Consider the following 15,758-nt stretch of genomic DNA (forward strand, 5'->3'; position numbering starts at 1 on the left):
AGGCAGCCTGACAGACAAAATCCCGGTCCCAGACAACAAGCCCAGGGGAAACGGCCCTTTCGGGGGAACAATAGGCCTTTCCGCCGTTCCAGGTGACTCCTCGGCGGCACCTCCCATAGGGGGCAGACTCTCTCTGTTCGCCCACTGTTGGGAGACTACCACCACGGATACGTGGGTCATCAACACGATCCGACACGGTCTAAATTTGGAATTTATATCTTACCCCCCAAATCGGTTCCTCTCCTGTCCATACCCCAGGAACCGCACAAAACTAAGGCTGATGAACGAGGCTATCCATCATCTGCTTCACATCAGGGCCATAGAACCCATACCGCTGGATCAGAGAGATCAAGGATTCTACTCCATCCTCTTTGTCGTACCAAAAGCATCAGGGGGATGGAGGGCTATTCTAGATCTAAAGGACTTGAATTTTCATATAGCTTACCACAAATTCAAGATGCAAACGCTCCGTTCCATCTTGGGAAGCGTCAGAAAAGGGGACCTCCTGACGTCTATCGACCTCACGGAGGCGTACCTTCATATCCCAATCTCTCTGATCCATCGACGGTTTCTTCGGTTTGCATACAAGGGGAATCACTTCCAATACAGGGCGCTCCCCTTTGGCCTCTCATCAGCTCCGAGAGTATTCACCAAAGTCTTGGTGGTCCTGGCAGCACATTTACGATTGATACCAGTAAGAGTCCACTGTTATCTGGACGACATTTTGATTCAGTCTTCGTCCGTCCAGACAGCATTGACGGACCTCAAAATAGTGATAAAATTGCTCCAGGACCACGGTTTTCCGGTGAATTTTCCAAGGAGCCACTTAAGCCCCACAACGAGGATTTTACACCTGGGGGCCGTCATAGACACCTTGGAATGCCGGGTGTATCTCTCTCAAGATCGCAGGGACGGTATACGGGAATCGATCCTTCGACTTCGCAGCAGTCGATCGACGACGTTGGTCAGTCTCTCCCAGTTGTTGGGGAAGATGATTTCTGCCATAGCGATAGTACCCTGGTCAAGGCTCCACACCAGAGAACTGCAAAGGTTCATGCTTCCTTTTCAGAGGCGGAACCTCAGTGCTTCGCTCAACAGAGTAGTTCTCCCTCACCACGTGCTACGTTCCCTCAGTTGGTGGCTGTCACCAGCCATCCTCAGAGGGTTGTGTTTCAAGGAGCCGGACAGGATTGTCCTCACGACCGACACCAGCCTGTTCGGTTGGGGGGCTCACATTCGGTCTCACTGGGTACAGGGCCGTTGGTCCGCTTCAGACCTACGGCACAATATAAATTGGCTAGAGTTGAGGGCCATCCATCTAGCTCTTCGACATTTTCGCCATCTAGTATCACGGCGACACGTCCTGGTCCTCACGGACAATGTGGCAGCCAAGGCATATATAAATCGCCAAGGGGGCACTCGATCTCGGAGCCTGATGTCCGAGGCTCTTTCGTTGGGTCTCTGGGCGGAACGCAATCTGGCATCTATCATGGCAGACCATATTTCGGGGGTAGCAAACACACAGGCCGATCTTCTGAGCAGGTCGACGATAGATCACGCGGAGTGGAGACTCCACCCGAGGATCTTCCAGGAAGTTTGCCTCCGTTTTGGTCTTCCTCTAGTGGACCTTTTCGCGTCCCAGTACAATGCCCATCTGCAACGTTTTTTCTCCCGGTTTCCGACGGTGGGGGCGGAACGGACGGATGCCCTTCGGAGTCCTTGGCCGCAGGGCTTGCTTTACGCATTTCCCCCTCTGCCAATTCTCCCAGCGGTAATCCGCAAGATTCTTCAGGAGCGAGCGGAGGTTCTCCTGGTGGCTCCCTTTTGGCCACGGAGACCTTGGTTCGCAGATCTGGTGAATCTTTCAGTCAGCGACCCTTGGCGGATTCCGCCGGATCAGGTCTCTCTCAGCCAAGGCCCCATTCTGCATCCCGATCCCCAGTGGCTCCAGTTAGCCGTCTGGCACTTGAGCGCTTGATCTTGACTGGAGACAGCTGTTCCCAAGGAGTTATAAAAGTTATTCAGGCATCGCGCCGTCCGTCCACGAACCGCATATGAGGCCACGTGGAAAAATTTCCAATCATGGTGTTCCGGGAGGCAGTTGTCACTTTCGGCACTTACTGTGCCAATTATTTTGGATTATTTATTGGAAGGTCTAAAAAAAGGTTTAGCCCCTAATACCCTTCGCAGGCAAGTCGCGGCTGCGACTCTGCTGAATCACTGGGTCATCATCCTTTGGTAAGGTCGTTCCTTAAGGGAGCCTCCAACCAACATCCTCCTGTGGTACATAGATACCCCTCGTGGGAGTTGTCAAGGGTGCTTCGGGCTATTACCAAATCTCCTTTTGAGCCTCTCAGGACATGTGACATTCGTTCTCTGTCCCACAAAGTGGCCTTCCTGGTGGCTATCACCTCGCATTTCGGAGCTGGCGGCGCTTTCAGTGAGAGATGACCTATGTGTTTTCCAACAGGATAGGGTTATCCTTCGGTTAGATCCTACCTTCGTGCCAAAGGTTAATTCCCTATTCCATAGGTCGCAGGAGATAGTGCTGCCTGATTTCTGCCCCAACCCGTCGCATGGATTGGAGCGGCAATGGCATTGTTTGGATGTCCGCAGGGCCCTTAAACATTATATTTCACGGACTGCGGAGTTCAGGAAATCGGAAGCCCTCTTTGTATCTTTCCACGCTTCCACCAAAGGTCGGAAAGTGTCCTCTTCCACTGTTGGGAGATGGATAAAGGCATGCATTGCTGGAGCTTACAAAGCTGAGTCGTTGCCGGTTCCGCGGGGTGTGACAGCCCACTCCACACGGAGCGCGGCTACTTCGGCGGCATGGGCCACTCAAGCTTCCATCGAGGAAGTCTGCAAGGCAGCCACTTGGGCTTCGCCTTCTCCTTTCGTTAGGCACTATAAAATTGATAAGTTTGCCTCGGCTGAGGCTTCATTCGGAAGGAGAGTTCTCCAACAGGTTTTACACCAAAGTGCCACTCGGGACCTGTCTACTACCCACCCTCAGGGACAGTAGGCTTTGGTATGTCCCAATGGTGGAGTCTCCATCTCAGTGCTGGAGAAGGGGCGTTGTCTTACCTGAACGCCTTTTCTCAGCACGGAGATGGAGACTCCACCTCCCTCCCTTGTACTTTGTATACGCATAGGGTCAGTTAGTTTGGTGAGCCACAACGTCTTGCTGTCAGTCAATGGCTACGCTCGCGTCAAAGACTGGAGATCACGGTCCAGGACGGGCGTGGCAACTTTGGCTGACTTGATCTGATTGGGCAGGAATACAGTCTACTACCCAATGGTGGAGTCTCCATCTCCGTGCTGAGAAAAGGCGTTCAGGTAAGACAACGCCCCTTCTCTGTACTCTTTCTAGAGTCTCAGCATCTTTTTTTACATCGTGGTGACCAAAACTGGATGCAGTATTCCAAGTGTGGCCTTACCAAGGCATTGTAAAGTGGTATTAACACTTCACATGATCTTGATTCTATCCCTCTGTTAATGCAGCCTAGCACTGTCTTGGCCTTTTTGGCAGCTGCAGCACACTGCTGGCTCATATTTAAGTGATTGTCCACTAGGACTCCGAGGTCTCCCCTTTCTTTCTTTCTTTCTTTCTTTCTTTCTTAGCATCTTGTCTAGAATGATGACCAAACATATTCAGGCAGGAAGAAGAAGAAAGCAGGAGGCAGGGGAAGGTCCTTTGGTTTGATGTAATATCTCTTCCTGTGATTTTTGCAATCACTTTTTGGAGAAATTGAATCTCCAAGAGAAAGAAATTGAATCTTCTGGGAATTTGCATATGTGTTTTTTTAAAGCAAAGATAATAAATAAAAGGGTGTATATATATATCTGTTTTTGGAGGGGCATAACATATATACTTTTTTCCATAATATTTATTGTTGATTGTGTAAAAAGGTAATTAATTGTGTTATTTTTCTGCACATTGATAGTAAGCCTGTTTAATATTTAAAAAACTTTTAAATGACCTTTCTTTTCTGCTGGTAATACCAGAAAAATCTGCTGTCTTTTAGTATGTACTGCTATCTAATATGGGCAAAAATATGAAATATAAATAATAAAAAATATCAAATAATTGACTAGAGAAGCAAGTGTTAGTGTAGGACATTTAGTTAAAATCTGAAAATGTATAGAAAGTCTTTTTATAAGGAAAATATAGTAGGAATCTTTGGTAAGTTGTTTTCTCCATATTCTTCTGTCTGTTATATATGTATATGGGGTAGGTGGGATATGTTTTTGTTTGCTTGCTTGTTTTTTTTACAACTCAGTAGGTTGCATGTTTATCACTAGTTAATTGTATTCTTTCTGGCTGTCACTGAATCCAGCTCTCACAAACTGACTGAAATGCTCATGTATACAGTTTGCCCCAATATTTCTATGTTTGACTATGACATCACAAATCATTGTCAATATTAACCTTTTTTCTGCATGTGAAAACAGTTTAATCTATACAAAACCTTTTTTTTCCTCTATATACAGATTCTTAATTACCATTTTGCAATATGTTTGTGTTGTAAAATGTACAATATAGAAAAATATAGAAAAATAATCTATATTATAATCCACAAATCTTTTTATATATGCTATAGTCGTATGTTATGCTGTTTGTAAAGATAGCTTTGTAAACAATTGAGGTTATACAGTTGAAAAGCTTAAGGTCCCTTTGGCTTTATTCTAGTACCATTCCTGATCAGAGGACACCAGTTGCTTCAACTCACAGTATCAGCAGTGCAACAACACCCGATCGTATCCGATTCCCAAGAGGAACTGCCAGTCGTAGTACTTTCCATGGCCAGCTTAGAGAAAGGCGCACTGCCACCTATAATGGACCTCCTGCATCACCTAGTTTATCTCATGAAGCAACACCACTTTCACAGACACGAAGTAGGGGCTCCACTAATTTGTTCAGTAAATTGACTTCAAAGCTGACTAGAAGGTATGTATTTTTTAAAGAATCACAAACTAAGTTATGATTACTACAGGAATTTACAGTACTGAGCAGCTACACCTATATACATGTTGCATTTTTATGTGTCGGTGATTTTTTTTCTGTAACTATTTTAAAAGTTAAATATTGACTTTTATAGTGGAAATTATAGATCAGGTTCAGGAGCATTACTTCGTGATGAGCTGCCTGCATTTTCTCTCAATCAAATGTTACCCTAAAATGGATAATACAGTAGGTTTTCATCCTGCAAAAAGATTTGTAGTTGTGGAAGTCAATAAAAATGACTCTTTTAAAAAGTGTGAAATATAATGTAGAACATCTGTTGTAATGCAGCGTATTTTAATAAACAGGAGTGTGGAAAATGTTCCCTGTGCCTGGATCAGCTGGATTCAGGATTATCTTTGATTGAACTGAAACATGCACGTTTCCAATACTTTGGTTCAGGCACAGTCAACAGTTGATCAGGATGGAACTGTTGAGAGTGGATAAGGAGAGAATACTGTTCGCTAAAGGGAGGCAGGAGAAAGTCCTGAGAAGATTAGGGGATGGTAGGACAGGGAGACATACCAAGTGGTGATATTGGTATTGGCTGAAAGGAATGAATCCCCAGGAAGACTGGGAGGCAGACAGGCAGGGGAAATATTGTGCCAAGTTTTAACTTAGGAAATCTTATCAACAGAACCTTTTTTTGGTTAACGTTTCTGAAACGTTGCCTCTTTGCTGTTTATCTACTTGGTAGTTTTATTGTAATTCAGCTCTGTTGCATATCACAAGAAAATGGGAAGCATTCTTTATAAGACCTGTTCTCAAAATGCACCACATATAGGACACAAAGCATTAACTCTAGATACCATGTTAATGTTCAATGCTTTAGACTTGTAGAGACAAAAGCAGATGGACAGTATAGGTGCTGTAGCCTCACAATGAAAATCTGAGAATGTAACAGTTTCAAACGTAACCTCTTTTACACCCTTTTGTCTACTTTCAAATAATTAATGTTACAGCTGCAAATTTTACTAGAAATGTGAGAAAGAAGATGGTTTTTGTGGGCATTTATCTTTGGAACTATTGATTACTAGGAGCTGCACATCCAAAACTCCCATGCTTCAGAGATCCCAGTTGCAATTAATTAAGCAAATGGGTAAAGTCCATTCCTTAGTTGTAGAAGATGTTTTGTAAGCAGAAGATACCAGGTTCTATCTTCAATACGTCCATGTAAATTTGGATGTTCAGATATATTGATTAACTGAAGTTCTTGTGTTTTTTTCACCGAAAAATCTCCAAATGCTCAGCTGTTTTCTATAAGAGAGTTTTACTGTACCACCATTGCTTAGATCATTTTAATGATGCCTGATTATGGTTTAAACCACACGTGCAATATTAATCCTTATCTGTACCGATGCATTGGGTATCCAATACAAATTTTATGACTGATGAAAAAAGAAAGAATCCCATTCATTTGGTAGCAGGGAACTTGGACATGAAGTACGAATAAAGGAGAATATTTGAAGTGCTGTTAACAAAAGTTAAGAGCTCTGTGGAGAATATTTTGGGCCAACTAGTTATTTTTTTTTGCTGAATAACAGAGTTTTTACTTTTTAAAAGTCATTTTAGTCCAAAACTGGGATGTGCAAAATTCAACAGTTTGGGAATGCAATGTTTTGTTCCGGAGTAGGCAAATATTGTACATCCCTAGCCCAAAATATTCAAATACTTACAACGTGAGTTCCCATTGTATCTGAATTTTTCAAAGAATTCTGTAAACAACCTGAAATGTGCATGGTACTTATCTATCCGTTCAGTATTTTAATCCACAGCTACATTCTTGAATCATACATAGATAGTTCTATAATTTATCAGCATACTTTTTAAGCAAAGTCCTTTTGAATAGTTAATCATATTTGTAGAAACTTGTTTATAAGATTCAGAACAGAGTCCTAAAATATGTGCATTCAGAAAGTACTACTTTTCATACCTTTGTTACCAAGGATGTAATATGTGCATTATTTCTGCAAGTGATCAGAGCTATGTATACAACTGACCAAACATTTAACTTTAACTCCAAAATGTAGTAATTTTATGTTTGGAATGATTCGTACATATTTCCCAAACCATCATCCTTTGTGTATTTATATCCTACAACAATGTTGTTTTAGGCATTTAAAACATTAAACAAAATATGGGTGTTTATCTTATTTGAAATATTTGTGATTCTGTCCTTGGAAAATAGAAAAAAGTAGTACATTTAGATCATATAATGAGGAAATAAATTGGAAAAATACATTTTTTCAAGTCCCCAGTGCTTTAAAATATACTTCTTTAGATGTAGGCAGAAATTATTCAATCAATCCTATTTAAATCACCTGATTATTTCTCTCAAGCTCAGAGAATGTAGAGGAAACTGGCAAAACTACTTGTCAATTTTTTTCCATCCAGTTTTTGATGACCTTTTTCTTCTTGAATGCCTAGTGAGATTTTCTATTGTAATAATATTGTAGACAGAATGAGCATTTGTGGGTTGGCGAAGCAGGTCATCTTCCACCTGCCTCCTCTGAGGGCTAATAGCCTTTGTTTTCAAATTGTCTTCAAGAACATGTGCATATTACCTACTGTCTATTACAGTAGTATACAGTAATACAGTGTCCTAATTTAACTGTCTTTGGTTAATGATAAAATGTAGAAAGCAGAAGTGACATGAAAGGATTCTCTGCTACTCAGAAGAGGTTCTAGATCAGTGGTGGCGAACCTTTTAGAGACCGAGTGCCCAAACTGCAACCCAAAACCCACTTATGCATCGTCGGGTGCCGGGTGGGTGTGGCCCATTGGGTGGGCGTGGCTACAGTGGTAACAGCAGACTGGGTGGGATTAAAAAGTTCAATCAATCAATTCCAACTTTGCAAGATCTTTTTTTTTCCCGCAAGAAGTTGAAATTGACTGATTGATTGAACCTCTTTTTTTTTTTGCACACGGCGGCGGAGGCCTAAAGCGAAAAGGTTTTATAAAACCCAGCTGAAGGCCTAGGACTGGGGCGACGGCGCGCGTGCCCACAGAGAGGGCTCTGAGTGCCGCCTCTGGCACCTGTGCCATAGGTTCGCCACCACTGTTCTAGATCAAGCATTGATAAGTACTAGGAGCACACAGAGAAGAAAAATGTTGAATTCCTTTTAATACTGAAAGGCCATCCTTTTCAATAACTATTTTTAATTTAATTAATGAATTTGAAGTGTTTCCATATTTCACTCAGCTAGACTTATTCTGTGTCTTACACAATGAATAGCTTTTCAGTTTATTTCATAATAACCCATTTGTTAATTATTATTTTGACTTTAATTTCTTTTAGAAACATGTCATTCAGGTTTATCAAAAGGTAGGATTTTATTCATATTTTAAGAACCAGCTCTTGCAATTAACACTGAATTTGGCTTTCTAGCCTTGATTTTTCTTTTTTAAAATGAAACAACACTAAACCTTCTGCTGAGAACTAAATACTTTTCATGAACCCAAGAAAATAAAATAAAAAACTTCATATTAACTAATGATAATCCCTGTGGACCCCTGAATAATGAGATGCAAAGCATGCCTTGTGCGCTTTACTTACTTCAATAGTACCAAAAATAATTTTATTCTTTATACTAATACACTTAGCATGCTTGTGATTGGAGATTGATGTTTGGTGATACTGATTTAAACGAGTAATGTACAAGAAACAGGTAAGTAACTCAGAACTTGCTTTATCATTCACATTTTAGTTTCAGTACCTTGTAAATTTCCACTAATACATTCAGAAGTGATTGATGCTTTGCAAATAAACTATAAAATATTGATAATGAGTGTTAAATATCTTCAAGATTTTCAGAAAGTGTGTTGTGTGTTGGTAAAAATGGAAGATGATATCTTTGCTTGATATTGATGAATATGTTAATCAGAAAAGAAGGAGAAACAAAGAAGCCGTTGCTTCCTACTTCTCCCTTGTCAGTCTGCAGCCAGGAAGAGCTTGTCGGAGCTTGCCTGAATAATCTGCAAGTTTGAGAAGGATTTTTCATACTCCTTGGTTTACGAAAAAATGGAATGTAGCTTATTGCATATATGTGTAATTAGAGCTGGTTGGCTCACTGTCTTTGCCATTTGCAAAATTAGTCATCAGTTAGTGTGTACTTGTATTTTTTGTTACTGCCTTCATTCTCTTCAGCCTCTCTTCATACACTTGGCTTCATGTTCTTCCCACAGAGAGCTTCTCCACTTTCATATGGACTGCATCCAGTCCATATGCATTATAAGCAGAGTTTTCTTATGCAATAGGAGTTGCCTTTGCTTTATTTCCCCTCTTCTGACTGCTAGATAGTCTCCCAGTTCTTCTGAGTAGGAAGAAGGGAGAATCTGTTCTATTGGCAAATACTGTTCAATGTTTGATAGTATAATAGTTAAGACTGTTAGAGCTATTTTGCACGTATAGTTGTCAGCTTACAATGGTTTTGAGCTAAATGGAGGTAGTTTAGTGACTATTCAAAGTTTACAACGGTGCTGAAAAAAAGTACCTTAACGACAGGTCCTCGCACTTACAACCGTCAAAGCATCCCTACAGTCAAGTGATAGCAATCCAAGCACTTGGCAACCACCTCATATTTGCGGGAGTTGCGGTGTCCTCGGATCAAGCGGTTGCCATTTTCGACCTTCCTAGCCGCCTTCCAACAAGCAAAACCTACAAGGAAGCCAGTGGCAAGGTTGCATGTCAGTCATGTGATGTCTCATTTAACGACCACAGTGATTCACTTCATGACTATGGCAAAAAATGTAACATTGAGTGCAATCACATGATGCCTCACTTAACAACCGTACTTAACGACAAATTTTCTGGTCCCAATTGTGGTTATAAGTTGAGGACCACCTATAGATTGAATTCAGCTGTTGTTCTTGCAGGCCAAAATATGTTGTAAGGATTACATAATTAAAGCTATTGTCAATGGGCATCCCAGGAAGCATATTTCACACAAATGAAATGCACAAGTCCTCAGTAAGAACACTATTCCCCACTATTTTCAGTTCCATTCAAAATTAAATGAAAGCATGTTTTCTGTAGACATCGCCTGCTTTTATTTTTCTATGAGAGCACCTTGGTTAATTAGGCCACTGGATTTTTGAAATAATCTTGAATGAAAGTATATAATCTTTTGAGACATTTTCATTTCAGTTTTTGAGACCAAAATATACAAATGTTATGTTACAATCTTACACATAAAAACTACCACTTCTTCCTGTAAAATTACTTAAAACCTCTCCCCAGTGACAGAACCATTTCAAATACAATTAAAAATTATTTTGCTTTAAGTTGTGTAGTCTTCCATATATTTCTCCAGTGGTGTTTGCATCATAACAGCCTTATCTTACTTTTAGTGTAGTTTTATACAGCTGTTCTGGTACTAGCAAATAGAGGCATCCTTGTTTTGAGTTAAAACTAATACATTTTACTTCTTAATAGAGTATAAAACCAGTGAATATTTTAGTTTTGTTTATTTATAACTTTTTAACACTCTTGTCCAATCCCCCCAATGAAGTAATAAAAATATAAAAATCTGTTAAAACATATTTTTAAAAGAAGCAACAGAACAGCAGTAGAAACCATTCAGGCACTGAAATCACTAAGAGAAGACTGTCTAAAAAGCACTTTTGATTCTGTATTGATATTTATAATTTTAATTTTAGCACATTCTGCTTGTATTGTTGTTAGTTACAGCTTAATTGACAATATAAAAGCCATCTGGTTTTGTTGCAGCCATACACCAGTTTTCCAATTATAAATTCCTATTAGGTTTTTCTTATCGGCTTAACTGAGTTAACTGCTTAATTTATAATGTTTAGCATATATCTTGCAGCACTATATTAACAAACTAACAACATTTACCAGTACAAGTGCCCTTGCATAACACAGTGCCATAACAATAAATTATAGCCAAAGATTATATTTCTTATTTATCTTTTGCTATCTTCCAGTATATTTTGCTTTTCTAAGACACAATGCAAATTAACAGAAGTTATATTATTATTTTTATGTTATGTTAGAGACCAGTATTTCTAATACTATAACATTAATTAGCCTTTTAATTGTTGTGTATAATGCTACTGTCAAATTTTATAGCTCTGCAGAAGTGGACTTCACATTTGTATGGAGCTCTAGATTACATAGTTATAAATCCTTAATAGATTTAAATCATAGTGCACTGAAGTGCAAAAAGAAATAAGTTTAGTTTTCACAGATCTGTGAAATAATTCAGACATTCATATCAACCAGCTTTATTTTCATACAGCAGCCAGCCAGCCTCTTTAGAATATATTTAGACACTGCCTTACTGCCTTGTTTCCTGTGCAGAATAGATGTAGAATTTCACCTGAATATGTTGAGCCAATCAAATATATTTTTATTGTACTATATTTTATACTGACTTTTGAGGTAAAATTTTCTATATCAGTGTGATATAGAATTCCACACAAAGCTGTGACAGTTCTGCAATTAGGGATTCGGATAAGATCTGTCTAAAGACTTTGTCAGCATATTTTCAGTTCAGAATCTCAATCTTCTAAAAATGATATAGGTAGCTCTGAACATACAGTGCCAAGAAAGGATTTCTTCCTTATTACTGTATTAGCTATTTATCTCTCCATTGACAGTAATTTTGTCATAGGCAGAAATTTATTTTAAAGAGAGGTTTAAATATATATCTTTTTAAAACCATATATTAATTAGAAAATATAGAAGGCTAGTTGAGATTCTTGTTTCACATACAGTTTATGCAAGTTTTATTTTCATTTCTTCCTGAAAGAGTTAAGACATATTTATCTTGTATTATTTCTACTTTCTTTAAAGATTTATTGTTAACAGGTAAGGTAGAACTATGCTAAGTACATGAAGTTACAGAATAATAAAATTTCTAACTGAAAATGTGGATACTGTGAACAGCAATTATCAATTTGGCTGTAAAATTAGGAAATTTATGTATCAAAGAAATGCTTCCAAAATTCTGGGAAGAATAAAACACAAATATAAGGTGTTTCTATTAGTTTATCTTAAACTGAAATGAATTTTTATTGCTTTAATTTTTTTCCTTCCTATCTAGCATCTTCTGCAAGTAATTGAATCTTTCACGACCAACTTGTTTCTAATATCTCTAGAATATCTCAAATAGCAAATACTTGAGGCTTCTCAATTTATTTGATATAGAAAAAGGCATGCTTGATATCCTGAATGTACTCATTATTTCAGTGTTTAAACCCAAGCAGTGAATTGCAATTAAATTGAATGAGATGTCAGTGTTGCCGTGTTCTGCCATCATTATTTGTGCTAGTGTAAGATTTGTCTTCTCTTTCCTGCTTTCTTTGTGCTTCGGCATTGTTTTCATTGAGGCTCCCGACTGAATATGAGAGGAATGGGAGATATGAGGGCTCAAGGTGAGGGAAAAATGTTTTTTGCTTAAAATGTTAACTTAGATTAGTATGTCTCGTTCTCCCCTCCTTCAAAATATGTAAGGGTGTTGGTAGTGTGGTGGTGCTGGTGACTTCAGTATCTGAAACTCAAAATGCTTCCTATCTGCGAAACTGTGATTAAGTCATTCAAGGTACATGATTCTGATTTCTCATGCAGGTCTAGGCCTACTTCCATATCCTTAGAAAGAATCCATAATCTTAGCTGCAGTGTAATAAATCAGCTCTGAGAGATCCAGCAGGTAGTTTGCTGCTAAAGAATGCTCTCTGTTTAACTTCAGATTGTCTTGAAAGGAAGCTACTTTCATTGCCAGATAAAGAAGGAGCTACATGCTGAAATTGCCAGTTCAGATCCTACGATGGGAAAACATCCTGCCCTAGAAAACAGTTTCATGTGACTAGGACTTAATCACAGAAATGTCTGTAACAAGGGCTTTGTTTTGAACGATGAGCTAATATTTTTTACATAAATTCCTAGATTTTATTAGCCTAAAAAACCCCATCCACCACCATCTCTAGGATCCTGTTAGAAAATACCACATGTTGGGAAATTAAATGAATTTTCAGAATTTAGGTGATTAATGCTTTTCAGAAGGGCATGGCAATTTTCACAGGATCAAGCAGCAGAAGAGTATGAACTTCTAAAAATTCCTGTGACCTCATTTTCTCTTCGCTTATCCCCAAAGAGTAAGGAAATTGAGTTGGGAAAGGAATGAAGCCATTTGTCATATACAATCAAATGTATTTTCACCCAGAAGACTGTAGTCCAATAAACTATAAACAAAAATCTTAACAGCTACTGGTGTAAATTGAACCAGATTGCAGTTTATAATTTTAATTCTAATTTACCTATATTTACAGTATAACAGTTTTGGAATAAGTATGTTAATTTTGCTGTTCTTCCTGGAGGAAAACAAAAATGACATTTTTTCACCCATACAAATTATGAATGACAATTTATAAAAGAATTTGGTGAAACCCATATTATTAATGTAAAACATGAAAAATTATAATCTGTTTATTTTTTTAAAGAAAATAGAAAATTTTAAGTCTGAAGTCATCTTCTAGCAATTATAAACGTTTAAAGAGTCTGTTCTAATAGGTCTTCTGCACCTGTTTGAAGTGCAGCACCAATTTATTGTGCTCTCCCTAAAGAGTCTTAGTAGTGTAAGTTGTTCCTTAAAGCCCCCAATTGCCAATGTTGTACATTTCCCTCAATATAATCTATAAAAGTTGGCATAGGCAAGCCTATTTATTTGATATTCTGTGAGGACAGGAATATGATCAATAAGGGAGAAACATTTGGAGCAGAGAAGTTGCAGCAAAGTAATACGCAATACTATAGTCACACTTCCATTTGCAGCCCTCACCCCACCCTCATAACATCTGTTTTCAGGAGGAAGTAACTGTGGCCTTTTTTAGCTTTAGTTTTATAGGCCTGTGTCTAATTCATGTGTTGCTAAACACTAACATAAGCTTTTAATACTGATAGAAGAATGTTTTTAATAATGCATGTTTCAAAAGACAATAGCTTTTACTAACAGCATCTTCCAGGTTCATCCGTGAATACTGAAACTTGATTTCATTTCAGTCGTAACGTGGCTGTTGATCAGAAGGATGACAACAAAGAAGCCAAACCCCGTTCACTACGATTTACTTGGAGCATGAAAACTACCAGTTCAATGGATCCAAATGATATGATGAGGGAAATTCGCAAGGTCCTGGATGCCAATAATTGTGACTATGAACAGAGGGAACGTTTCTTGCTTTTCTGTGTCCATGGGGATGGCCATGCAGAAAACCTCGTGCAATGGGAGATGGAGGTGTGTAAGCTACCCAGACTGTCCCTGAATGGAGTTCGCTTTAAACGGATTTCGGGAACATCCATAGCTTTTAAAAACATTGCTTCGAAAATTGCCAATGAATTAAAGCTGTAATGAGAAGAGCAATCAAGTTTGTAAATTAAGTAGCAAATTCAAGTGTTTTTGTTTTGTTTTTGAGGACACCAATGGTCATGTATAGAATACTTAGGGCAATAACTTCTGCATCTTCTGGATCGTGGTATTAAAACAAAACAGTTCAGACAAGCTGCTGAGCTGGGAGGGAAGTTGGACTTTTTTTTATAAGTGCACTACAGCATTAAAGTTGCCTATGTAAAATATTCCCTTCTGCTTTATTTCCAATGCTTTTGAGTCTTGACAAACAATCTAAAACACACCATGTATACATTTGGATATTCCTCCTGTTGTGTGGATGTGTGAATGTACAGTATGTGTGTACAATTATAATATAAAAGTATTATATGTAAACCATTTATAGCATCAGAACTGTACCAGTACCTCTTCCGGGTTAATTTTGGTGCTAAAATTGAAATGGCCAAGGTGAAAGCCCTTAAAAATACTAAATAATCGGTAAACACAAGTTTCACAGTTCACTGTTGTGTTTAGTAAGATTATGAAGGTTTGGGTTTATGGGTGTGAACGTTATTCCTGTGTTTTTTAAAATTAATTTTCATGACATTTAAATTTTCACCCCAAATCATTCTTTCTTTTCTTCTATTTATTATTATTTAAGTCTGAAATCAGTTTAAATTACTTATGATAATTAAAATTGTGGGGGAAATGCTTCAAGGTTTCTTTTTTTCCTTTGCTAAGCTGGTTGAGCAATTTATCCTCATTTTGTTTTTTTCTAGTACACATTATAATTTTTAAATTTTTACTTGAAAAGTTTGTTCTCAACTCCCATTCATTTCAGTGAGGCTGGTGCAGGGAAAACCTGTTGGTAATGAAATCCTATAGAAACAGCCTGAAAAACTGATAGAAAGTTTGCATTTAATAATGCATACTGAAGTAAAAAAGATATATTCAGACCTTTCTAGTGTGAAAGAAATTCCTGTGGCAAAATAACTGGGCCGGATCAGCAAAAAATGATCAAGAGAGAGAATTCTTGAATTCCAGTAATTTAACTTTCTTGTAGGTATTGTACAATGATTGATAATGTTAATCATAAACAGAACACTATCAGCATAGTTTATAAAAGTGAGAAAGTAATGACCTGTCCTGTCAGGATTTATGTTTTACTTGGTCTTTCACAATTGTTTGCTGTCCAGATTTTAAAATTGGTTATGCAGGCTGGGAATTATGGGAATGGTAAAAAATATTAGGGAGATTAGAGGATTGAGGAAAACTATTCTAAGTCTATCTTATGGTGTTAGAGGCTTAAACTTCCTTAAAGCCTTGTTGCTGGTCCAGTCTTCCTTTATCATCAATTGCATCAATATAGCTTTTCCAGAAAAAGCTGTGGAAAACGGGGGGGGGGGGGG

At 38.4% G+C, this 15,758-nt stretch overlaps 1 protein-coding gene across 1 annotated transcript in view; it reads left to right on the forward strand.

The window, feature by feature from the left end:
* The window catches only part of MARK3 (microtubule affinity regulating kinase 3), a 74,647-nt gene extending 59,779 nt beyond the window's left edge, over positions 1-14,868 (forward strand). Inside the window, exons 15-18 of the mRNA XM_015813232.1 lie at positions 4,694-4,951; positions 8,304-8,330; positions 12,359-12,403; positions 14,028-14,868. Of these exons, the coding sequence (XP_015668718.1) occupies positions 4,694-4,951; positions 8,304-8,330; positions 12,359-12,403; positions 14,028-14,373 (676 nt within the window). The 3' untranslated portion in view covers positions 14,374-14,868. The remainder of the gene's footprint in view (positions 1-4,693; positions 4,952-8,303; positions 8,331-12,358; positions 12,404-14,027) is intronic.
* Positions 14,869-15,758: the final 890 nt, after the last annotated feature.

Source organism: Protobothrops mucrosquamatus, unplaced genomic scaffold, assembly GCF_001527695.2.
Source record: "Protobothrops mucrosquamatus isolate PMUCROS unplaced genomic scaffold, P.Mucros_1.0 scaffold145, whole genome shotgun sequence".
Taxonomy (NCBI): Eukaryota; Metazoa; Chordata; class Lepidosauria; order Squamata; family Viperidae; genus Protobothrops; species Protobothrops mucrosquamatus.